General features: G+C 38.5%; 1 protein-coding gene across 1 annotated transcript in view; it reads left to right on the forward strand.

The window, feature by feature from the left end:
* ADGRV1 (adhesion G protein-coupled receptor V1) overlaps window positions 1–26,027 on the forward strand; it is a 594,013-nt gene that overhangs the window by 483,118 nt on the left and 84,868 nt on the right. Inside the window, exon 86 of the mRNA XM_015140403.3 lies at window positions 17,281–17,438. Within this exon, the coding sequence (XP_014995889.3) occupies window positions 17,281–17,438 (158 nt within the window). The remainder of the gene's footprint in view (window positions 1–17,280; window positions 17,439–26,027) is intronic.

A 26,027-nucleotide genomic window follows, 5' to 3' on the forward strand; every position in this document is an offset into this window, starting at 1 on the left:
CAGTGCAGGTGCTCAAAACCAGGGCTATCTGATTCAGAGTTCACATCAGTAAGCACTTCACTTCTCACTGTTTTGTGAAATCATCATGTTCTTCTTTTCTTCAATTCAGAATGACCCAGACAGTGGTGAGTTTTGGTATATTTCCGCACATAATCCAACCCAGCAAGATTAGTCTGTGTTCTGGGTGACAGCAGGCAACAGGATCTTTAAGCAAGTCTTTAATTTAGAGGTTGGTGCAAAAGTAACTGTGAATTTTAAATCATTGTATAACTAGCCTCAATCACATCTTTATTAATCAAAATAGAATCCATTACAATCGACACATTTTTGCCAACAAGAAATAAGTTTGTTTATTCCTGTAGCATAAAAATCTGTGCTTCAGGATGTGATGAACTGTTGGAGAGCATTTTCTGCGTCCTGCCGGTTGTGGAAGCATTTTCCCTGTAAAAAGTTGTCAAGATGCTTGAAGAAGTGGTAGTTGGTTGGCAAAAGGTTAGGTGACTATAGCAGATGAGGCAAAACTTCAGAGCCCAATTCATTCAACTTTTGAAGTATTGGTTGTGCGTTGTGCAGTTGGGCGTTGTCATGGAGATGAATTGGGCCCTTTCTGTTGCGCAATGCCGGCTGCAGGCATTGCAGTTTTCAGTGCATCTCATCGATTTGCTGAGCATACTTCTCAGAGGTAATGGTTTCGCCAGGATTCAGAAAGCTGTAGTGGATCAGACCAGCAACAAACCACCAAACAGTGACCATGACCTTTTTTTGGTGCAAGTTTGGCTTTGGGAAGTGCTTTGGAGCTCGGTCCAACCACTAAGCTGGTCATCACCAGTTGTCCCATAAAATCCACTTTCATCGCACGTCACAATCCAATTGAAAAATGGTTCATTGTTATTGCATAGAATACAAGAAGACTACGCTTCAGAATGACAATTTTTTAAAAATTTTCTTTCAGCTCATGAGGCACCCACTTACCGAGCTTTTTCACCTTTCCAATTTGCTTCAAATGCCCAACGACAGTAGAATGGTCTCCATTGGGTTCTTTGCCAACTTCTTGTGTTGTTGTAAAATGATCAGCTTCGATGGTTGCTCTCAGTTGGTCATTGTCAACTTCCGATGGCCGCCCACTAGGCTCCTTATCTTCAAGGCTCTTGTCTCCTTTGCAAAACTTGAACCACTGCTGCACTATACATATGTTAGCCATTCCTGGGCCAGAATGCATTATTGATGTTGCAAGTTGTCTCCACTGCTTTATGACAGATTTTGAACTAGAATAAGAAAATAACTCAAATTTGCTTTTTGTCTAACATAATCTCCATAGTCTAAAATAAACATAAAACAAACAGCAAGTAATGTCATTAACAAAAAGCCATAAATCGAGAAATGCCATTAAAATGATGTATAATATAACCACATTTATTTAAGAATGTATTCCATTATCAAATGGCAAATTCCAACAATGGAAATTCCATTTGTACCAACCTAATATTTTCTCCACACACCTAGGTAATAGGCCACTATATGAGTAAAGAACATCCCTGACCTTTAGGAAAATTGTATTGTTTAAAAGTACTTGATACCTTCCCAGATGGGATGCATCTCACACTCTTGAATTTTCAGTGTGTTTTTAAGTTATTTCTGTTTTGTAGCACATGCAACATTTATTTGAAGAAAGAAAAAAAAAGAAAAGAACAAATAGACTATTGTACCATCATAATGGGAAGTGTTTGAAGATATTAGTTGGCCCAGCTCCACAATTAAGAAGTTTGGCTACAATTAAAACCTTTAGAATATCGGTCAGAAATATTTACTGTCTATTAGATCATCATTTTTTTAATGAGAAGAAATTTAGAAAGTTCGTAAGGAGACAGCCTCACATTCTTTAAAGCCAGTTTTAGACTATTTGGACTTTTCTTATACATGCATGAGTATGCTCAGAAATTCAAATTACTCTGCTGTTCCTATTTTATTTCGCTCCCCTAAAATGCTGTTGTTGAAACTACAAGACTTAAAAATAACAGGAACATCGTGTTGACAAAAATAAATTCCTTATGATAAAATATTTTTCAACTGAAGCCAAATTTTTTTTTTTGGATGGGGAAAGGGCCTTGGTGGGAGAGGGGATTGTGAGCGGCAGAATGCTGATTTGGGTTCATTGCTCTTTCCTCCTGGCTTTGCTCTCTCTCCCTCTAAGGGAATGAGTTGTATTATTTTACATGAATTTTTGTGTTATGCAAAAATGTTGATGTGTGATGTCTTTGAAAACTGTTTTATGGAAGAAATATGTGTGTCTGTGCTGCCCAGGTATTACTAGTGAGTATTATACTTAGGAATGAGCCTGTTTAGTGTGATGTTCACTAACACTTGATTTATTCAATAGTTCCCTAACCCCTGGGAATGCATATGCAAAGAATAAAACGTTTGAGACATTTGCTTGACAAGGGATTTAGATTATTAGCAGAATCTGATCCCTGAAAACATTTTAGGTTATTTTTCCATAGAGTCTGACTTACGCTGCGGAGCCTCATGACAGCACTGACCAGGAGTTTAAACAGTCAGGCGCTGGGCAAGCCTCAAAAGTCCTTGCACTTGGTTTCTTCACCCATGATGCTGGAGGGAGGGTGGTATGACCTCTCCTATCCCTTCTAGTGCTAAGAGTCTATGAAGGAACTTATTTCTTAAAGAAGGAAGTGCTGTTATCTTTCTAGTGGGCAGCTCAGAATGACAGGGATATTAATAGTGGCCTGCATTCCAACAGTCAACACTGAGATCCTCCAGCAGTCACCCCATCCAGAATGCAGGCTTTGAAAGGCTAGAAACCCTCCCTCTTACATAAAATCATTAGGTAATTGACCTTTTTTTCTTTTTTGGCACTTTTTGCCCTCTTTTTGGAAGCTTCGTGGGAGTGGGGCAGGAGTATGGAAGATAAGAAACCCTAAGTTTAAATCCCTAGAAAAGCCCCTGCACCAACAGCTCAATTTACTGCTGCTAACACCACTGGCCAGACTGGTTTGTCAGCCATTGGTGGTATGATGGTGTCATGTTGGGCTTCCTTGAGTAGTACGTGCCTCTTTTTGAATGACCCATAATTACCTTGACTTTTCAAATTGGACGAAGTTTCAACACTGATTTTGCAGAAACACACATGAGTCATGAGGAAAAGCAGCAAAGGGAAAGTTTTCCTGCTTCCCCTCATGCGAATGTGCTGTGGACACAGGCAGACAATCATAATTGCATGACTGAATCACCTTAAACACCTGCTGATTGGTAAGGAACTCGGGAGAGAAAGAGCTGGTTTCACCTACCTCTTCCACAGTCTACCCTGACCACCCCAACTGAGAGGCTGTTTTCTTTCACTGAACTCATACTGCACAGCACTTTTCTCTGACACATAAAGAAATGTGATGAATGTTCACACTTTCCTCTCTACTATTTGATATCTTCTCCTTTTTAATGCAAATTAAATCTTGTATATTGTATACATAAGAGGATTTGGGCTTAGCAATAGATGACAGTGATCCTAGTTATCTTTTATTGAGTACCTACAGCATGCTAGCCTCTGATCCAAGATCTTTACATGTATTCAGTCATTTGGTTCTCACTGTACTCTTGTAAGGTAGATGCCATTGTTTTCCCCATTTTATTTTTTGGAAAACTGAGGTGTGGAGAAGCTACATACTGAGGATGTGGAGAAGTTACATAGTTGCAAAGTCAATAAGAGGTGTACCTGGGATCATTCCAAATATCTGGCCTCGGAGCCTTCATTATTACCAGTATTTTTTTGTGAGCAGAATTATTCTAAACCATCAGTAAAAGGCTTCTCCTCACTCTGTCCTTCCCCCTGCATTATACCCTCAACAGCAAGATCATTTTCTTTTGAGAAGCTTTTTTTTTTTTTTTTTTTTTTTTTGAGACGGAGTCTTGCTCTGTCACCCAGGCTGGAGTGCTGTGGCCGGATCTCAGCTCACTGCAAGCTCCGCCTCCCGGGTTCCCGCCATTCTCCTGCCTCAGCCTCCCCAGTAGCTGGGACTACAGGCGCCCGCCACCTCGCCCGGCTAGTTTTTTTTTTGTATTTTTTAGTAGAGACGGGGTTTCACCGTGTTAGCCAGGATGGTCTCGATCTCCTGACCTCGTGATCCGCCCGTCTCGGCCTCCCAAAGTGCTGGGATTACAGGCTTGAGCCACCGCGCCCGGCTGAGAAGCTTCTTTACGAAAGTCATAAAGGAGCTCTCTTGACATCTGTCTGTCTAGCTTAGGGCAGTTCAAATTGGGACTTTTAAAATGTTGCCTCTACATATGTATGATCTAATTCTTACCACTTCAAAGCTTCTGGGAAAGCTTCAGGGAAAGTGAAATGTGTCATTTCCCCCTCAATATTGGGAATTCCCCATAAAGTGGATAAAATTTTAGCTTGTATTTCCTTTACTTTTAGTTTTACTTTCCTCTTCTGAAATTAATTCAAGACCTCTATCTCAAGTTTACTCCAGATTTTTTGTCCAATATTTCTTTTTAACATTATTGAATATCCCTTGCACATTGGCCTTTTACATTTCTTAAGTTTCCAGTTTTAACTGTAACATTGCAGGACACATAAAAATGATAAATAAATACTAATTAATAGTAACACCATAGACTAACTAGCAACAATCCAATATGAGCATATTTAGGGTTTAGATATCTTAGTACATTTTTATGTACTAACCTGTTACACAGCAAACACCAACGTCCTTACATACTTACTCAAAAAAAAAATTAGGATACCAGAATGGAAATGGGCTCTGCAACAGAGCTGAGTATTGGATTTGAGACATAACTAATCTACAACTTAAGATAATAACCTTAAAATGATGGACATATAACCTCATCTACTCACACTGTCGCTGTTTTCCTGTTGTTTGTTTGTTTGTTGCTGGGGGGCGGGGCGGTAGTTTTGGTTCTTTTGCTTGTTTGTTTGGTTGGTTTTTTGAGACACTCTGTCGCCCAGGCTGGAGTGCAGTGGCATGATCATGGCTCACTGCAGCGTGTCTCCCAGGCTCCAGCCATCCTCCCGCCTTAGCCTCCCAAGTAGTTGGAACTACAGGCATACTCCACCATGCCTGGCAATTTTATATGTGTGTGTGTGTGTGTGTGTGTGTGTGTGTGTGTGTGTGTGTGTGTATATATATATATTTTTTTTTTTTTAATAGGGATGAGGTTTCATCATGTTGCCAAGGCTGGTTTCAAACTCCTAGCCTCAAGCAATCCCCCAACCTCAGCCTGCCGAAGTGCTGAGGTTACAAGCATGAGCCACCACACCTGGCGACTGTTTTCTTAATAATTGAAAATTACCTTACTATTTCCAGAATTTTATGATTAAAATTTTAATAATAGTGCAAAGAAATGTGTAGTGTATTTTAAACAGAGTATGACTAACTTTAACCGATGATTTCTTAATGATTTTTAAGTTATCATTTAGGATCACCAGTTATTGCAATGTGCTGCAAATGTTAATATGACTAAAGATGGCACATATGGGCATGACTGAATGTTCACCCCTGCATGGAATGCTCTAGAAGTTTTTTCTTGGAGCATTTGTAACTATCACATAAAGCCACATACGGGGCTAATTTCCAGGTCAATGTAATGTGGCTACTGTTCTGTAAAATGTGGTGAATAATTAAAAGTTGAATTATCCTTCTACAAAATGATGTTTGCCCTTTTGAGGAATCAAACCATTGCTGTGAGGATTTTTTTGCCAGTGAGACATCTGCATCATCAATAGTGGCCAAGAGTGACACCCCTTGGGCATAGACCCATCCAAAATGCAGGCTCTGAAAGGCAAGAAACTCTCCCTTTTCTAGAAAATCATTAGGTAACTGGCCTTTTCTTTCCAGGTACCTTTTGCCCTCTTTTTGGAGCAAGAGGTAATAACAGGACACCTTGAATACTCTAGGACAATGACATTTTCCAGTACCAAACAATTTTGTTTTCTGAGAGAACATAGAGCATTCATACACACAAAAAATAACAAGTCAGCCTGACCTTATTCTGATGAAATGCTGATGGGGCTTGATTCACTGGAACCTACCTGGAATGAAGTTGGCAAGCAGTGTCCAGTGGATTTATTTCAGCAGTTTTATCGAGTTACTTAGGGAACAGGCTGCTCAGACTTCAGTTTCTTGGAAAAAGAAAAAAAAAAAGTATATTAATTTTTGGACTGTTTTTCATCAACTGTCTTTAACCTACTAATACTTGGAGTCCATTATTTGCCCTTGGAATTATATGTAAATATATTTAACTCCTTAATGAGCCAGGGATGTGGGCAATTCTTCCTTATTCACCAAGAGCTAATTATTTACAATATAAGGTAGTATTTTAATGTAGGCAGTGTATCTGACTACTTCAAAATCTTAGTTTAATATTAAATGAAATCAAATATCTGCTCCTTTCAAATTAGATGAAATAATATTGCTGTAATAGGTCCGTTTTTTCTTCCGTATCTTTTCAAGCAATATAAGTATATGAGTACATTTTAAGTACTTAAAAATGAGCCAAATTCTTGTTCCTTGGTCCTTTGGCATTTTTTTAAGGCATTTGTCAATATGTAGAGTTAGCAACTCTCACCGTGGTGTGGAGTGTGCTCTAAAACAGGTAGACATGGTAGTGATCCTATACATCTTTAAGAGCAATGTTGTTGAAAGAGCAGGTGTGTGTTCACTCCCTTTTTCTCTCTATCACTTGCTCACTAGCTATGTTTTAACTATGGTCATTGTAGTTGCATGTAAATCCACAAAACTTATTTCAAGTCGAAGGGAGGTGGGGATATAGAAGTATACCACAGGCATCCACGTGAATATTCAATAGCGGGAAATGAGGTACAGTTGGACCTCCGGAGACCTAGAACTAGCATGGCAGAAACCAGAGCCACATTCTTCTTCTTTTAGGGACCACAGAGTCTCTCACTTCTGTGTTGTTACTTGCATTGGAACCCTCTTCTCTCCCCTTCTCTCTTGCTTCCTCTTCCCCTTTCTCTGTTAATTTCTTCTGAAGATTTGTGTTCCAAATGCTCCAATATGGCCATTTGCCCTGACATCAGCTCTAGTGCCCACCAGTAATGTGCAACTCTCCCTGTCAGATTCTCAAGGGCAAAAGACAGATTGGCTCAGCTCAGCTTTTAGAGCAGAGTCACCAAATTATAAGTCAGGGGCAAGCAAGAATGGTTGTCTGAGGCAGGTGTTCATCTCAGAGCTAGTCATCTGTGGCTGGGGGAGTGGGGGTGGAGGACATAGCACAGGGATCCCCCTTTCCAGAAACTTTGAGCAGCACAGGTCACTGTGGAACATGTCTGTTGCACTCACACAGAAACCTTATTCCTTCAACAGCTGTTTAGATGCAGCAGAACTGAATATTAACATCCTACTACACCCACTGCACCCCGGCACTTTCCTTCCCATCTCGTTCGGCCGGTCTGCAGATCTGCTGTATCCTCTGTCACTTTAATGCTAGCTCTCCTTTTCTGCAACATTCAGATTGCTTCTGAACATTGCATCTGAAGAGCCCAGACTTCTAAATATCACAGATCTCTGCTTTTCTATCCCTTTTGCTTTCAGCTGTTTTTCTTTCTCACTGGTTCTTCAGGCTGTTGTGACCACCTTGTGCTGTGAAACCTCTGTCTGCTTCTTTTTGGAGTTCCATAGCCCCTTGGCTCCCTACCAAAGAGATGTAAAGATTAGCTAGTTAATTAGACTAAGCTACTTTATGTCTAAAGAGTGTGCTAGAAGAGTGTTTCTCAAACTTTTTTTTTTTTTTTTTTTTTTTTTAGACAGAGTTTCACTCTGTTACCCAGGCTGGAATGCAGTGGCACTATCTTGGCTCACTGCAACCTCCACCTCCTGGGCTCAAGCAATCCTCCCACTTCACCCTCCAAGAAACTGGGACCACAGGCATGATGCCACCGCACCCGGCTAATTTTTGTATTTTGTAGAGATGGGGTTTCTCCATGTTGCTCAGGCTGGTTTTGAACTCCTGAGCTCAAACAATCTGCCCACCTCGGCCTCCCAAAGTGCTGAGATTACAGGCATGAGCCACTGCACCAACTGTTTTTCTCAGACTTTAAACCGTTTTCCTGTTTGCTCCAAGAATGCCGGCAGCGGCACTTGTGGCTACAGCGTTTACCCCAAGATAACTTTGCCACAAAATATCTCGCTTTTATTATTTTCATGTCTGTCTAGTATATGGATTTTAGAAACAAAAGACATAATTCTATTTATAGCATTCTATTTTTAGTAGTGGTATTTTCATTTACAATATATAGTAATTCCCTATCGTTTAAGTTGTCAAATCCTAGAAAATGTAGCATTCCTACGCATGATGTTAACATCATTTTGGAACAGTTGTTGGCGGAAGATTCATTCGATGAGTCAGATTTTTCCAAAATAGAAGATTCTGATGATTCAGATGATTCTGATGTTAGTTCTGTTTAGAAATAACTCCAAGAACAGTTTTCATGTTTTCTTTTCACATTGAAAATCAGTCAAATTTGCTTCAGCCTCAAAGAACATGTTTATGTAAAATTAAATGAGGCCGGCAGTGAAGTGCACTTTTTTTTCTAAACAGGATTAATACGCATAGGAAACACCTGGGGAACTTGTGAAACTGCAGATGAGATTCAGGAGCTCCATGGGGGAGCTGATGGTGGTGATGCTGATGGAAGAACAACACAACTTCCAGTAGAAGACTAGATTCAGAAGTGTTGTGCATTGTTGTAAATATATTCTCCCTGACAGGAGGGACGATGCCTTAGGCATCTTTATATGCCCTTCCGTGCCCAGCACTGTAGCTGGTATGTGATTGATATTTAAATGTTGATTGGATTATGATTGAGCTGAGGACACTTGAAATACAGGATTTTCTATGCCATATTTTTAAGTGAGAGGTTTTCAAAGACTGCTAAGAACCAGTTAAATCAATAAGCATTTCTTAAGGATCTGATTGTGCAAAGCTCTGGGAGAAATATAAAGAAAATGTTACAGTCCCTGTCCTCAAAAGAACACTGGCATATTTACCACTAACTTGAATATGTCTATACTGAAATTGTGGAAATAATTTTCAAATTGTAGAGGTACAGTGAAGGGCAGTGAGCCTGTTTATGGTCCTAGCAATTTGACGTTTTATAATTTAGGCGTTATTTTCCCCATATATACATAACAATAATGGTTTCTAGTTATGTTTCAGCGGGATAATGCATGTGAGAATTGGGTTTCATACCCTGCACACGGTAAAGGATTGCTAGCAGTAGTAGTAGTGGCAGCAGTAATACTTAATTAGTCTTAATTATCCAGCCAGTTAAGTTTAGGAAAACCTGTTCCCCTTTCCCTCTCTAAGTGCATATGCTTTCTTAATGTTCCATTTCACTTTGTAGAGATTATCTGCAGTTTAAGCTTAATGTTATTCAAAGCATAAACTTAAACAAAAATGCATTTTAGAATTTAGTTTATTCCCCTGGATATGATAACAACTGCTATATGCTCTGCAACAGAAAGACAGAAAGAGGAATGTTTTCCTACCTTACAGTTGTTTAAACCCAAACTGTATTTCTCCTTTTCTTTGATGTTTTCATAAATGTATTCCTTTTAAAAAAAATAATGCACTTAAAGTGTTTCTCTAAGTCTCTCCATCCCATTTGGATTGACCAGGAAATACATACATACACACACAATGCATGCATGCATAAATTCGCAGGTGAATAAAAATGTATGTCAAATAAGAGCATTATCTTTGGAAAGAATGTAAATTGAGTATACAAGGAAAGGAATATTGAAATTATAAATAGTGTCTTAGACTTTACAAAGGATAAGCATCTATAGAATAACATCTGTATTCTTCAACTGATAAAACCAATAAGCTGATATACTGTACTCTCTATACAAATTAGAAACCAGTTTGTGATAAATGGTGAACAATTCTTGATTGCTAGACCATCCCATGTACTCCCCAGATAAAGTAGGTCATCACTATAAATTTCCACGTAGAGAAGAAAAAGGTAGTTGAAGTGACAATGAGTCTTTTAATGTAGAGGCTATCATTGAAGAAATACTCAGGAGACCTCTGAGGGAGGCTGGTACCTGAGCCTGGGAATCATGACTATTATCCTTGTCTTAGAAGTACTCACAAAGAAGACCTTGGACACATTTATTGTCCTTACATTACCTGAGTCCTTTTCATTACCTATGTAACCCAGATATAACCTGGCTGTCCAGCTGCCTGGATTTCTTCAGATTTTCCAGTTTGCCAGGGTCAACTTTTTCTTTAAAATATAATTTAAATGGACTCAAATCACAATCTCATGCACAGGGAGTTCCCAGCATCCATTCCAGTATTTTCAGTGGTTGTAAGTGGAGTTCATGTCTCTCCTAGACCCCTCTGCCTCTGAGTTCCTTCTTACAAAGATTTCAGACAGGAATAAAGAAATTGAAATACTCCATGCCGCCCACATGAATTTTTTTTTTAAATCAAGTTGGGTAACGCGAGTGAAAATGTTTCAGTAAGTATAAAGCATTACCGAGGAGAGATAATAATCTTACTAACTTAGAAAGTGAGTAAAAGCATTATGAATACTCCGAGGGTAGACTCAGAAGAGGAAAAACTGAAGGTAATGAAACAGCATCTACTTGTTTCATCTGGCTAAATATAGAGAAAAAGATGAAGTCCTGACAAGACTTTGAAGTGAATTAGAATTGTCTGTAGGTTCTAACAAGAAAATCTATCCATGAAAGTTTAAAAAGGAACAGTAATAGTTATGTGGTTGTAAGACCCCAAAAGACTATTTGACACCCAAAGTGAGAAAGATTCCTGAAGTTCTTTGAAGGTGGTTGAGCTGTAATTACAGAGAACACATTCTCCTCACCTTTTTTTTAAGGAAGCAAATCTACATGGCCTTTGTCTCATTTTCTCTTCTCATATCTGCCAGATGTGTTCTTGAAGCAATAGCTGCATGTTAATCAGCTACTTCCACAGCCCTGGTGCAGGCATTGCCTTCTGTCTGCTGATTTCTTATGTTACTTTCAATTTTTCTAATAATTCATTCCCAGCCTTATTTCAGAAGCTATTCTAACATGATATTCACAGTTTCCTAACACCCCTCATCACTTTCATGTGCTCTAATCCTCAAACTAACTACCTGAATATACTGTACCTCTAATTTGGGTGAACTGGAGGAAATTCTGGTTGGCAAGGCTACTTTTCTTTTCTTTTAAGGGTAGAATATAGTTCATTTATCTTGAACATTTTTAAGTATTTGGGAGAAATTTTATTGTACACCAATAGAAATTTTATTCAGACAATATTGCTCAGAAAATCAGAACAATGCCTATGAGCTTTAAAAGAAGAGTTAAAAGATAATTTAAAACAAGAAGGTGTTAAGTATATGAGACATGATTTGGGGATGTGGAATCATAGCTGGTCCCAGCTCCTCTCCATGGACCATCAGGGAGTGGGAGCCCGTTTGTTATCTGCACCATGGATTACCCTGGTATCCCTGCCTCCTTTGCGAATGTTAAGTGTTTCATAACACTGTCTGACTCCCTGATCCCTAGGAGGTAGCACACAAGGCAGGCAGTTTTTGTTTGAAGGAGACTGGGATGGAGTCCCAGCTGGACAGCAGTGAGCAAGGGGATTGGCTCTGCGGTTCTGCAATGCTCTAAGTAGAGAAGAAGGCAAGAGGAGCTGCCAACAAGAACAGGCATGCTGTGGGAGCAAGCCCTCCTCCTTAACATTCTGGTCCGACATTGACCAAGTGGAGGATGAACATGGAATAGGTACTCTCAGGGGCCTAGTACTTCTGAGAAGTCATGACTTGTGGAGCTCTGAATAAAAGGAGAAAAGGGGATGGCTTCAGGATTGGGTCATTTTCCTGCCCCTTTTCTGAAAGGATGAGCCATCAATGTCAAGTCATCCTATAAGCAGGGAGAACTGCAAAGGAGACTTTATTTATTTATTTATTTATTTATTGAGACGGAGTCTCGCTCTTGTTGCCCAGGCTGGAGTGCAATGGTATGATCTCAGCTCACCACAACCGCTGCCTCCCAGATTCAAGTGATTCTCTTGCCTTAGCCTTCCGAGTAGCTAGGATTACAGGCATGCACCACCACACCCAGCTAATTTTGTATTTTTAGTAGAGAAGGGGTTTCTCCATGTTGGTCAGGCTGGTCTTGAACTCCCGACCTCAGGTGATCCGCCCACCTCGGCCTCCCAAAGTGCTGGGATTACAGGCATGAGCCACTGCGCCTGGCCACAAAGGAAATTAAGATTAGCACTTAGAGAGTTCCCTTCTCTTCCTGAGTGGAGCAGTGGACATGTCTGGTTACTTCCAACCTCTCAAAGTTTCACGTTGCTTGTTTAATTTTTTAATCAAAATAATGTGTCATCAGCTGGAGGTCACCTTTCAAAGTCTGTTCTTACAGCACTCTGTACGAAATCTTTATATTCCTAGAGCAACTCAATAATTGAGTCAGTAATTTTCCCTATTTTGCTATCCCAAATTGAATTGTGATGACATTTTTCAAGACACAAATAAGGCAGTGAAACCTATGTGTGATTCTTCATCAGTATCTGAATTTGTATAAGCGTCTGTAGGCTACTTGCTGTCAATGGATTCCATAATTCACATGAAAAAAATAAGTGACCTTTTGAAGCCAATATACATAAGAATGAGTAACCAACATGGCCATTATTTTTAGTGCAGGAGTATGTTCAATATTAAGACCATTAATGTTTGCCCATTTTATTTAATCATGTGTCCTTCATGTGGAAGAATCAGGTCTTATTGCATACAGATGAGTGTTCAGCTAATGATTCAGGCTTCATGCTATCAAAATTCTAAAAGCCAAGAAATTTATTATTTTTATATCCCTTTGCAGATACACAGTATGTGTAGAAATATCTCTTGAAATATGCCTGGTTTACATGAGAAATACATTAAGCAGATTATGTTAATTAGAAATAGTATCTGAGTGGCCGGGTGCGGTGGCTCATGCCTGTAATCCCAGCACCTTGGGAGGCCAAGGCAGGTGGATCACAAGGTCAGGAAATCGAGACCATCCTGGCTAACATGGTGAAACCCCATCTCTACTTAAAAAAAAAAAAAAAAAAAAAAAAAGCTGGGCATGGTGGTGGCGCCTGTAGTCCCAGCTACTCAGGAAGTTGAGGCAGGAGAATGGTGTGAACCTGGGAGGCAGAGCTTACAGTGAGCCAAGATTGCACCACTGCCCTCCAGCCTGGGTGACAGAGCGAGACTCCGTCTCAAAAAACAAACAAACAAAAAAGAAATAGTATCTTAGGCCTTTAGTACTATATTTCTTTTTAATATAAAATTGAGGCACTCACATACACAAAAAAATAAAATACCTAGGAATACATCTGGCCAAGGACATGAAACATCTCTACAAGAACTACAAAACACTGCTAAAAGAAATAATACATGACACAAACAAATGGAAAAGCATTCCAGCTTGTGGATTAGAAGAATCAATATTGTTCAAATGGCCATACTACCCAAAGCAATCTACAGATTCAATGTTATTCCTATCAAACTACCAACATCATTTTTCATAGAATTAGAAAAAAGCTATTCTGAAATTCATATGAAACACAAAAATAGCCTGAATAGCCAAAGAAATCCTAAGCAAGAAGAACAAAGCTAGAGGCATCACATTACCTGGCTTTAAACTACACTAAAAGTCTGTAGTAACCAAAACAGCATGGTACTGATACAAAAACAGACACATAGACCAATGGAATAAGTTAGAAAACGGAAAAATAAGGCCATACACCCACAAACATCTGATCTTCTGCAAAGCTGACAAGAACAAATGACAGGGAAAGAACTCTCTATTCAATAAATGGTGCTGGGATAACTGGCTAGCCATATCGAAAAGATTGAAATTGGACCCCTTCCTTACACCATATACAAAAATTAACTCGGGTTGGATTAAAGACTTAACTGTATAACCTAAAACTATAAAACTCCCCAAAGAAAACCTAGGAAATATCATTCTGGACATAGGCCCTGGCACAATGTCCATGGAGATTTCATGACTATGACCCCAAAAGCAGTTGCAACAAAAACAAAAATTGACAAGTATCAACAGAGTAAACAGACAACTTACAAAATGGGAGAAAATATTCACAAACCATGCATCTGACAAAGGTCTGATATCCACAATGTATGAGGAACTTATACAATTGAACAAGCAAAAAACAACTCCACTAAAATGTAGACAAAAAACATGAACACATACTTCTCAAAAGAATTACAAACAGCCAACAAACATATGATAAAATACTCAACATCATCAATCATCAGGGAAATGCAAATCAAAACCACAATGAAACACCATTTCATACCTGTCAGAATGGTCATTATTAAAAAGTCAAAAAACAAGAGATATTGGCAAGGTGGTGGAGAAAAGTGAATGCATGTACACTATTGGTGTGAATATAAATTAGTTCAGACCCTATCAAAAGCAGTTTGAAGATTTCTCAGAGAACTTAGAACGTAACTATTTGTCCCAGCAATCCCATTACTGGACATGTATCCAAATGAAAATAAATCATTTATCAAAAAAGACACATGTACTTGTATGTTCGTCATAGCGCTATTCACAATAGCAAAGACATGAAATCAATCCAGGTGCCCAACAATGGTGGGTTGGATAAAGAAAATGTGGTACATATAAACCATAGAATACTATGTAGCTATAACAAAAAAAACGGGAAATCTTGTCCTTTGCAACAGCGTGGATGGAGCTGGAGGCCATTATTCTAGACAAATTAACACAGAAACAAAAAACCAAATACCACGTGTTTTCACTTATAAGTGGAAGCTAAGCATTGGGTACTCTTGGACATAAAGATGGCAACAACAGTCACTGGAAATTAATAGATGGGGAAGGGATGGAGTGGGGCAAGGATTACAAAACTAACTTGGATATTTCGCTCACTGTGTGGGTGATGGGGTCATTCATATCCCAAACTTTAGCATCATGAAATATACTCATGTAACAAACTTGCACATGGACTCCCAGAATCTAAAATAAAAGTTGAAATTATTTAAAAAGACATTAAAGCACTATTTTCCCAAAGCAGAAGAATGAGTGTTTCCCTGGCTACTTATATTTTGGATTCCTTCTAAACAGGCTATGTGTGTTTCCCCTTGAGTTTTCTTCAAAGTCTAGTATTTATGGCTGTATTATAATCTAGGTTTATAGATATTATATTTTTGAAAAATAGAGAAAGTGGGGAAAATAGTTTAAAAGAGACACTTCTTACTAGTAAAGTTTCTTGTAATTAAAAGTATAGTCTTGTAACTTGGAGGTATATCCCTTATAAGAATACTTCAGAAGCAGTTTTGGATATTGAGAACCTGTTTAACATTCCTCCATTTTGAGATTTTCATGCAAGATTTTATGCAAAGCACAAGTGGATGTTATGTTCCATAAGTAAAAATTTCTAGTTATATCTCTAAAACCATTTTGCTGATAATTTCAGTGTTACCAAAATAAATAAATAAATAATCTAAGTTTGCCTTGGACCCCGTTGTCCTATCTAAACTCTGGTAATAATAAATATAATTGTGCAGTGTAGTTTCTAAATGGATAAATTATCTTCATTTTCAAGAGAGAATACATGGCTCTTGGGGAAATGTATAGTTTAGGAATAAGAAAACTGTCAGTCACTCAAAAAACAAGATTGTGGAGATGACAAGAGTGGAGCCCTGGGAATCCTCAGATTTGCCTTTAAACAATACCTTCTCTCTTATGGTTCACAAGGGATGCTGGGGCTGGAAAAGCAAGGCAAACCCATGCTTTGTTATTAGCTCCCTAATTGTGACATGATCCTTCATCCTTTATTTCCTCTGTTAGGAAGAAAACTCCTCCCAGGAAGAAAACTCCAAATGGAGAGAGAGGGAAGGAAGGAAAGAGCAGAAAGGGAGAGAAGGGAGAGGGGGTAGAGGGAAGAGAGCAGGTGGCTTGGCCTCCTCCTATGCAGGAGCAGCAATGGCCTCTGTGACCTTTTACCATGAGGGGCCAAAGAGGTCAAGAGAAGTCCCTCTGACATGATCAGTCATTGACAGGACACAGTGACTTTGTCATCAGCCCCGTGGCCATAAATCCTGATGGAATTCTTCTTTTGAGGTTAAATGGAGGAAGGAAATAGAAAGGAACCTGGAACTCTCCCTGGAATCCACCAACTAATTTGAAACATAAGCTGGGCATGACTAGATCAGTGATTCCCAAAGTGTGTTCCAGGGCACATTAGTCCTGTAGCATGACCATATGTCTGTGTATCTGTGTGTGTGTGTGTGTGTGAAAAAGGAGAAGGGTTTAATTTTCGTTGAAGTCTAGAAATGATGGGTTAAACCAAATTTACTAAATGCTTTATGTGAATTATTTCAGTTAATCTTGACAACTAACTTTTGTTGTGGATACTATTATAATCCTTATTTTATTTATTTATTTATTTATTTATTTTTATTTTATTATTTTTTTTTAGATGGAGTCTCACTCTGTCACCCAGGCTGGAGTGCAGTGGCATGATCTTGGATCACTGCAACCTCACCTCCGCCTCCCAGGTTCAAGCAATTCTCCTTCCTCAACCTCCCAAGTAGCTGGGACTACAGGCACCTGCCACCACACCCAGCTAATTTTTTTGTATTTTTAGTAGAGACAGGGTTTCACCATGTTGGCCAGGCTAGTCTCAAACTCTTGATCTCAGGGGATCTGCCAGCCTCAGCCTCCCAAAGTGCTGTGATTACAGGGATGAGCCATTGCACCCCACCTGTAATCTTTATTTTAAAGATGAGTGTTCAGAGAAGTTAAAAAATGTATCTAAAGTGACTTTCTTTTTTTAAGATGTGGTGCTGGATTCAATAGCCTGATTTCAGAGCCCAGATCTCTTGACTCCATGACTTTCTGTGGCTTTTTAAAAATGAACAGATATGTACCCTTAACTTCTGTGAGACGTATGTAGTGTGCATCTCTCAAATTTATTTGGCCATAACCTTTTTTTGCAGCTTTCTGAACTTTACACGAGGCGAATGTTCCGGGGAACCTACTGTGTGAAGCAGTGGGTTAGATTTAATCGGATGTTGTACTCAAACAAAACTTAAGTTTGGCAAACCAAAAATCTGATGTTGCCAGCATCCAGATACAAAGAGCTAGTATAAAGTAGTGATGTGATACATTCTGAATTTAGAAATATCTGCACCGAAACGGTCTGAGTTACCTCTTCTCATTTCTCTTCCAGGTGTTTTATTCCAAACGTCTATGCTGCTTTGTTCACTGCAGCTCTTGTTCCTTTGATGTGCCTTGTGGTGGTGTTCGTGGTGTTCATCCATGCCTACCAGGTGAAGCCACAGTGGAAAGCATATGACGATGTCTTCAGAGGAAGGACAAATGCTGCAGGTTTGAAAGGAACTATATTTGTACTTTGGAGACTGAAACGCTTTAATGGTGGGAAAATGTCACTGCATTTTTTTTTATCAAGAAGAGGGAAGTTCGGCTCAGCTTTCAGCTCTGAAGCCCCAAGTTAAGCTATAGCTCTCCAGTTTCTCCTGCTTCTTGGTACCTCTGATGTCTCTCTTTCTCCAGGGCTCTGTAGGTTTTATTGCTCGTTCCAATTTTGTCCTTAAGATACTGATAGCCAAGTAAATGAGTCACAGCCTTGGGAGCCACTTCCCAAGCCTGCCTTAAGTGAAGCAATAATGACTTGTGTTCTCCCTGTGAAATCTGTTCATTTCTCTCCGATTCTGAGACTTCTGCACAGTCGAACAAACATCCACAGTGCTCATGAGTGTGCATGCGGAGGTCTGGTTGTGCTGACAGATGTTTAAAAACATGTAATCAGACAGCTACATAAGTGGCTACACATGTCTGGTTACTTAAGAATGCAAGTCTTTCTAGTTCAAATTGGCTTTCACTGCAGCTCATTTTTTCCCTTTGAATCATACCTAACAGAGGTTTTTATGATCTGATTCTTTTAATTATTGTTTTTAGATTACAGGACCTCAGGAATTTTCTTAACTAGAAGCAATAGGCACACACCTGCATACAGAAAATGCTCTGTAAAATGTTATGTGAGTGACTGGGATATTAGGGAGCAGCTTAAGAACTGGGAGTAGAGGATCCCTCTTGGGCCAGTGAGGAAGAGAAGTCTCCTTTTTTCTAAAGTTTTACAAGTCTAAAGTCAAATGAATGACAGTCTTAGAGGAATTCTTCACATTTTAAGTGCGTGTCAAAGTTTAAGCAAGTAGCATATATGATGTCTCTAGACTAGTGTCTAATACATTATTAGGGGCTCAGTAGCTACAGGGTGTCACTCTAATGTAATGCAGTTCTAGTTCCTGAACTTGATCAGTTAATATGCAAAAGGATTTTCCTTGTAGTATAAAGAAAAGACACTCATTTGTATTACTTTGTGGGATAGTTTGTAGGATAGCAGTATCTAGCCAGCTCTTTTCTATTCTTTCTCATTTAGCATGCAATCCTTGTGTTGGCAGAATTTTTTTTTTTTTTTTTTTTTTTTTTTTTCCTGAGACAGGGTCTCACTCTGTCACCCAGCCTGTAGTGCAGTGGCACGATCTTGGCTCATGGCAGCCTCTGCCTATAAGATTCAAGCAATGCTCCTTCCTCAGCTACCTGAGTAGCTGGGACTACAGGCATGTGCCACCACACCTGGCTAACTTTTGTATTTTCAGTCGAGATGGGGTTTCACCACATTGCCCAGACTGGTCTTGAACTCCTGAGGTCAGGCGATCCACCTGCTTCGGCCTCCCAAAGTGCTAGGATTACAGGCGTGAGCCACCATGCCCAGCCGAGGAATATTGTTTAAGGTTATGATTAATCTTGACTCCTTTAATAAAAAATATTCAATGTATAAATTCTACTTTTTCATGGGACACAGAATTTATCTAGAAGCTATGCTTGTTTTTTTCAGTTTTAATACTCTTTTTTTTAATTACTTTTTTTAAAAATTTAACTTCTTTCTTTTTACATTTATTTTAGGTTGAGGGGTACATGTGCATGTTTATTGTGTAGATAAATTGCATGTCACCTCATGGGGGTTTGATGTACAGATTATTTCACCACCCAGGTAATACACATAATATCCAATAGGTAATTTTTCAGTCCTCACCCTCCTCTTTCCCTGTACCCTCAAGTAGGCCCCAGTGTCTCTTATTCCCATCTTTGTGTCTATATGTACTCAATATTTACTCCCACTTGTAAGTGAGAACATGTGGTATTTGGTTTTCTGTTCCTCTGTTAGTTCACTTAGGATAACAGCCTCCAGCTCCATCTGTGTTGCTGCAAAGGAGATGATCTCAGCTTTTTATGGCTGCATAGTATTCCATGGTGTATATGTACATTTTATTTATCCAGTCTGCCACTGATGGGTATTTAGGTTGATTTCATGTCTTTGCTATTGTGAATAGTGATGTGATTAACATGTGTGCATGTGTCTTCATGGTACAACAATTTCTATTCCTTTGGGTACATGCCCAATAATGGGATTGCTGGGTCGAGTAGTAATTCTGCTTTGAGTTCTTTGAGAAATAGCCAAGCTGCATTTCACAATGGCTGAACTAATTTACATTCCTACCAGCAATGTATAAGCATTCCCTTTTCTCTACAGCCTTGCCAGCATCTGTTATTTTTTTAACTTTTTAATGATAGCCATTCTGACTGGTGTGAAGTGGTATCTCATTGTGGTTTTGATTTGCATTTCTCTAATGATTAGCAATGTTGAGCATTTTGATATGCTTGTTGGCTTCTTCGTGTCACATATGTCTTCTTTTGAAAAGTGTCTGTTCATGTATTTTGCCCACTTTTTAATGGTCCTGTTTGGGTTGCCTGTTAATTTGTTTAGGTTCCTCAAAGATTCTGAATATTAGACCATTGTGAGATGCATAGTTTGCAAAAATTTTCTCCCATTCTGTAGGTTGCCTATTTACTCTGTTGATAGTTTCTTTTGCTGTGCAGGAGCTCTTTAGTTTAATTAGGTCCCATTTCAGAAGCTATGCTTTTAATCAACTTGGGATTCATCTTATTAAAATGTACATTCTTTTTGGGGGAGAATGGTCATTTGTTTTTTCCTCTAAGTGACAAGATTTGTTGTTTTATATGTAATGTAAAAGTGCCAGTGCTTGCATGTTTTCAATAATGCTAACATAAGATAGGGGCCTAACATAGTGAGTTAATTCTTTGAATGCCTAAATCACCCCATGCACCTCTTGAATATGCTTCATTACTGATATAGTAGATAAAACAGTACCCTGATTATCGGAAAAAGATAGCCCTCAGGCATTGAATATAAGGCAAAAGTTCCAGCACAGTTGTATCTTAACAAGGGAACCCTCTCTTACATAAAATGTGAATAGAAACATTGCCCTATTGTTGTGTTACAAATAAAAAAGTATAATATTTCTAATTCCCCTATTCCCATGGCAATTCATTCTAATAGTCATTATACTTGGACTTTTGCCGCAGTTTTCTGATTAATATCTCTGGTTCTACTCTTTTTATTCTCCATTTCATTATCTCAGACGTCTACATTTTAAAAATATAAAGTGGATTTCCTCATTCTCCAGCATTTCAGTCAAGGTTTCTCTCGTTGTCCCCAAAAAAAGTCCAGTCCCTTTAGCTTACAAGAGTTTCCACAGTCCAACCCGGGACCATGTTTCCATCCCCAAATTAGTTACTATTATCCTGCATTCTGGCATGCCAATCTATTTACTTTTTCCTAAATTTGCCTGACATTGCCATCTTTGCTCATTTAAAGAAATCTCTACTTTGAGCTCCTCCCCATTAGTTGATAAAACCCACGTGCTCAATAAGTGATATGGGAAAATGTAGATGAGTGAGAGACTGGTGCAAGGGCCTTATCACCCTCCCGTATTCTTTATTAGCTCTACAAAGCTTTTCAAAATAACTTCAGAATCTAAGCAACAGTGATGTGCTTGACAATCACAAGTTAATTCTCCTAGACATCCCTTTACTTCTTTACAGAAATTCTAGAAACTTTCAATATTCTCCCTCTTTTGTGAAGCTTAACGAATTGCCTCTTTACAGAATCACACCAAATAAGAATTACTCATTTCCTTCTCTATGCCTTTAAAGTACTTGTCCCTTTAGTCATTGTAGCACTTATCTTAGAATGGAGTGGTCATTTGTTTTGGTGTGTGTGGTTGGTGGATTTCCTTAAAAAATTATTAATTCCTTGAGGGCAGGAACCATTTAGTATTCATCTCTGTATCCCCAGGGCCTTACAGAGTGCTCAGTGGATAGCAGGAGCATAATTAATATTTATTAATTAAATGAATAAATTAATAATCATCAATGAACCACAAGATTCTATAATTGTAAAATTGGGTACCCAAGCTAAAGATAGCATTAAGAAGGAGAGAAACTGTAATATTATCAAAGTAGAAATTAAATGATTTAATTCTCTGATTTGTTTGTAAATATTCCTCAAAAGTTATTATTATTAGGACTATTTTTATAAGAAATATTTTTTAAAGTTATATAATCCCAAATTCTCTGTAATTCCCAATTCAATTAAATTCCCAGTTCCAAAACTCTATAATTCCCAAAACTCATGTTCAGCTTTGCTCCCAACCTGATCTTTTGTGTTTTTATTTTCAACATACTATAACTCACCTCTACTTGAATATGCTCCACTTAACTCAAATTCAAAATTTCTTTTTTTTCTTTTCCAGATAATTCTTTTCTTTTTTTGTAATTATACTTTAAGTTCTAGGGTACATGTGCACAACGTGCAGGTTTGTTACATAGGTATACATGTGCCATGTTGGTTTACTGCACCTATCAACTCGTCATTTACATGAGGTATTTCTTCTATTTACTCTACCACGGAGCAGTTGACACTCTCTGTGAATCTTTTTGCTAAAATTCTCTTGTGCTAACCTGTTAAACATCCAGTTAAGATGGTACTATAAATTCACGTTTTGCCCTCTGCCTTACTCTATATACAGAATAGCCAAAGAATAATATATAACAAAAGAATGTTAAAAGTACCATGAGCATCTCTATAGAACAGAAATAAAGCAGAAACACCAAATGTACCGGTAGAATAGGCCAAAACCATAGACCTGATATATTCTGGGGTCCAGAAGCAGGTAGACGCAGGACGTCTTGCGGGGCTCAAAATCTTCCATGATTTCTGTAGAACTGAGCTCCAAGCTAATCACTCTCTTTGTGGATTAAATGTGCCTGACCACAGGAGCAACTTTGCATCACATTTGTTCACTGGTTGTAATGAATACAAGTAACCATCCCTTACACCGTGTATTTTGAATGACTTTTTTGTTCCCAACATCCCTTCATTTCAAACAGAGTTCAGATAAACTCAGTGAAACCCAAAGGAATGGGGAGAACAAAGAATAAGCACCTCATAAATGGAATACACTCAGTGCTATAGATGCCCACCATCAACCCCTTCCCTCCCTGAGCATGGCCTGGGACAGGACAACTTGGCTTTTTGTGGCCCATTGACTGCCATGGACCAAATTGTTGAAGGTCAGTGACTCCTAATGAGAATCACTTGCCTCCTTCTCCCTTCAGTGGGTGGATGTGCAGTGAGAATGAGTTTTGATAAAGGTATGTCCCTGAACTAAATTTCAGTGTCTCAAACAGCATTTTAAACAAAGCCTGTAATTTTCGGGCTTGGTTTTGATCTCTGGCAATGATAAGCTTGTCTCTCTTTTTAGGCTCATTAGAATTTACTGACTCCTTTCTGATTCATGATTCAGTTCTTATATGAGGAATGATTCATAGATCAGGAGAGGAAAATTCATTTCAATCAACAAAGGAAGTAGATGATTACAAATCCCTTTCTTCTAAAAATCCCACACATAGGTTTCAATATGATATATGAAAATGGAAATGTGGCTTGATCCAACTAGTCATGTAATGTGAACCTGAGACATTTAGAATCTCTTGGTACTGTAATGGCCACATCTCTTACATGGGAGCCTTATTTGAGGATGAATGCTTCCATTTCTTCAACCTTAGAGTGAACAACAATAGTAATATAAATCAATATTTTATTATTATTATAAAAATTATTGAAAACTTTTTATAGTGAATATTGTAAATGCTCATGCCTTACATCCTAAAGTTGAATGCCTTTTTTACTCTTGTCATTTTTAAAATTTCAAATAGAGTTCAAAGGAAATGAAATCCAAAGGAAAAAGAGGGAAAGGAAAGAGCTCCTGGTAAATAAACTGTGTTGCAGTCTCCAAAGATGGCTGCCATCAGTTACTTTTCTCCTTTTATGTAGGTGCTACTCCTCACATCAAAGGATGGAGACTGCTTCTCATCCTTTTACATATGGGCTGGCTTTGGACTTGCTTAGACCAATGTAATGTGATGGAAGTGGTGCTTTTTCATAATGGGCCGAGACTTTAAGATGAATGGCAGTTTTGGATTCCTTCCTCTTGGAAGCCAGCCACCAACTAAGTTCAATTACCCAGAGACCACCACGGTGGTAGAAACCCCAAGCTGGCCATGTGGAGCAGACATGTGCAAAGGCAGGTTCAGCCAGCCTCCAGTTGTGTCAGGCAAACCAACTCTGATTCCGGAAATGGACATGTGAGTGAAGAAGATTTCTTGTAGGTTCCATCCCCAATGGGCACTACACAGAGTTGAAAATCTGCCTATCCCAGATTGCAGAATTGGGAGAAATAGTACATTATTTTAAGTCACCAAGTTTGGTGCTAGCTTATTATGAAGCAATCAATAGCTGAAACATTCTGGTGTTTCAATATTCTCATTATTCTCACATCAAACTTGTAAGTATATCATTGTCCTTTTAAATGTTACTGCTTGCAGAAACCTTCAGGATTTATAAATAAAAATGGAAAAACATGATATGGTTTTTTTTTTCCTGAAGCAGAATTGGGGCTTCTGCTAAAGTAAAGTAAAAGTGATCTTACTCAGTAACAGTACGTACTTGAATAGGATCCAGAATGACCAACATAACAGGTTTCACATGTCCTTGGCAGTTAGATGCCTGTTTGAAGTCTACTCCCAGTTCCATTTCTGAAAATAACATTTTAAAAAAACAATGCCTTGGGGCCTAAGGAAAACCCTAGCTTCTCGCTCGACCATGAACAGACACTCCCACTCAATCTTGAAAAAATCTTTGTGAAGCACAGTTCACTCTTCCCACATTTTGCCAATAGTGGTGGGGGAAATCCCACATATTAAAAACATATACATGTGGATGCCCATTCTCTGCTTAGGTTTTTTACCTCATTCCTCAAAGATTCATATCGGAAATCTCTCTGCCTAGAAGATGATGTGTAGTCATTCAGCATTTGTTTTCTTCATTATTGTTTCTGAAAACACTTGGGATTTGATATTGCTCATGAAAAACTCCTAGAACAATAACATCAGGAGTTTCCTAAGGCTTTACATATTGACATGAAAAGTAAAAAGGAAAATCATACTTTGGAGAGAAGGCTTAAATTTCTGTTGAAACACCCCTGATTTACACGTGTCGCCAAAAAGGAAAAGGGGCTGACCACTTGCGGCAGACCTGGACCGTTCTAGAACTCAGGTTTCCTGGATTTCTTTCTTTAGTGCCTTTTACCAGTCTCAATAGAAAATGGATGAGGACAAAGGTAATCCCCAACTCAGGCTATCTCAGTACTAAACTATTATGTTTAATTGACATCTTTTTTCTAGGTGGACAGAGGGCATAGAGCATGGATATGGGACGGGGGTGAGAGAAAGAGTAAAGGGCTGGCACTGCATGTAAGTGGCAGGTGCGCATCTCCCTTTGCACCTTGGTAATCCACATCATGGTTGTTGTCATCATCATTACTGCCACCCATTAAGATTCACCATTCACCATTCAGGCACTGTGTTAAGAATTTCACGTATATTATCTCAATTTAATATATACTTATGTATATAATATCTGTACATATTTATGGGGTACATGTGATATTCTGTGACACACATAGAATGTGTACTGATCATGTCAGGGTACTTGGGATGTCCATCACCTTGAATATTTATCATTTCAATGTGTTGGGGACATTCCAAGTTATCTCTTCTAGCTGTTTTGAAATATACAGTACATGTTGTTAACTATAGTCAACCTAGTTTGCTATCAAACATTTTATCTCAATTTTTACATGAAGCCTATGAAGCAGGTGTGATTTCCTCTAGTCAGACAAGAAAATCAAGGAAATGAGAGGCTTAGAAACGCTTTCACATTTACAAAGCTGTTAAATTGTGGGATTAGAATCGCAGGTTGATTCACAGGCTCTCCAGAGCTGCCATTGTGGTTAACACCAATACTTTTGCCCTTACCATTTTGTTTTCAAAACTCTTCTTGGTAATAGTGACATGTAAACATTAAATATTAAACTTAAAGAACTCTAATTTCATAAAAGTAGTATTAGACTTCACACCCAGCTCCACCCCACCCTGCAAAAAAAAAAAAAAAAAAAAAAAAAAAACTTGAAGCTATCAGGGTTGGAAAATTAATCCTTCATCTTCTACTTAATCTTCTGATTTCCAAGAAAGATTGCCCCTCTTTATGGTGTACCAAAACATCCCTAGTTTTCTTCACTATTCTCATATGTAATGCAAGTATAATAACATTATTTAATTTTGTAGGGTTGTGTAAAAGATAAAATTTTAATTCATATAAATATTTAGTATAGTCCCTGAAACATACTAAGCACTCAATATGTGTTGGTATTTTTATTAGTATAGGAACCCTTTCAATATGTAATTGGTGCAGAATACAGTCAGATATATAACTCCTTTCTCCTGTATACTTCACCGGTATCTCTCAAATGTTCCCCTCCCTTTCTTCATGACTTTGCCTGGTGTATTCGCTCAGGCTGCCATACAAAATACCATAGAAATACCATAGACTGGGTGTCCTAAGCAACAGACATTTATTTGTCACAGTTCCAGAGACTGAAAGTCCAAGATCAAGGCATCAGCTGATTCAGG

The sequence above is a fragment of the Macaca mulatta genome, chromosome 6 (assembly GCF_049350105.2).
Source record: "Macaca mulatta isolate MMU2019108-1 chromosome 6, T2T-MMU8v2.0, whole genome shotgun sequence".
NCBI classification, from domain to species: Eukaryota; Metazoa; Chordata; class Mammalia; order Primates; family Cercopithecidae; genus Macaca; species Macaca mulatta.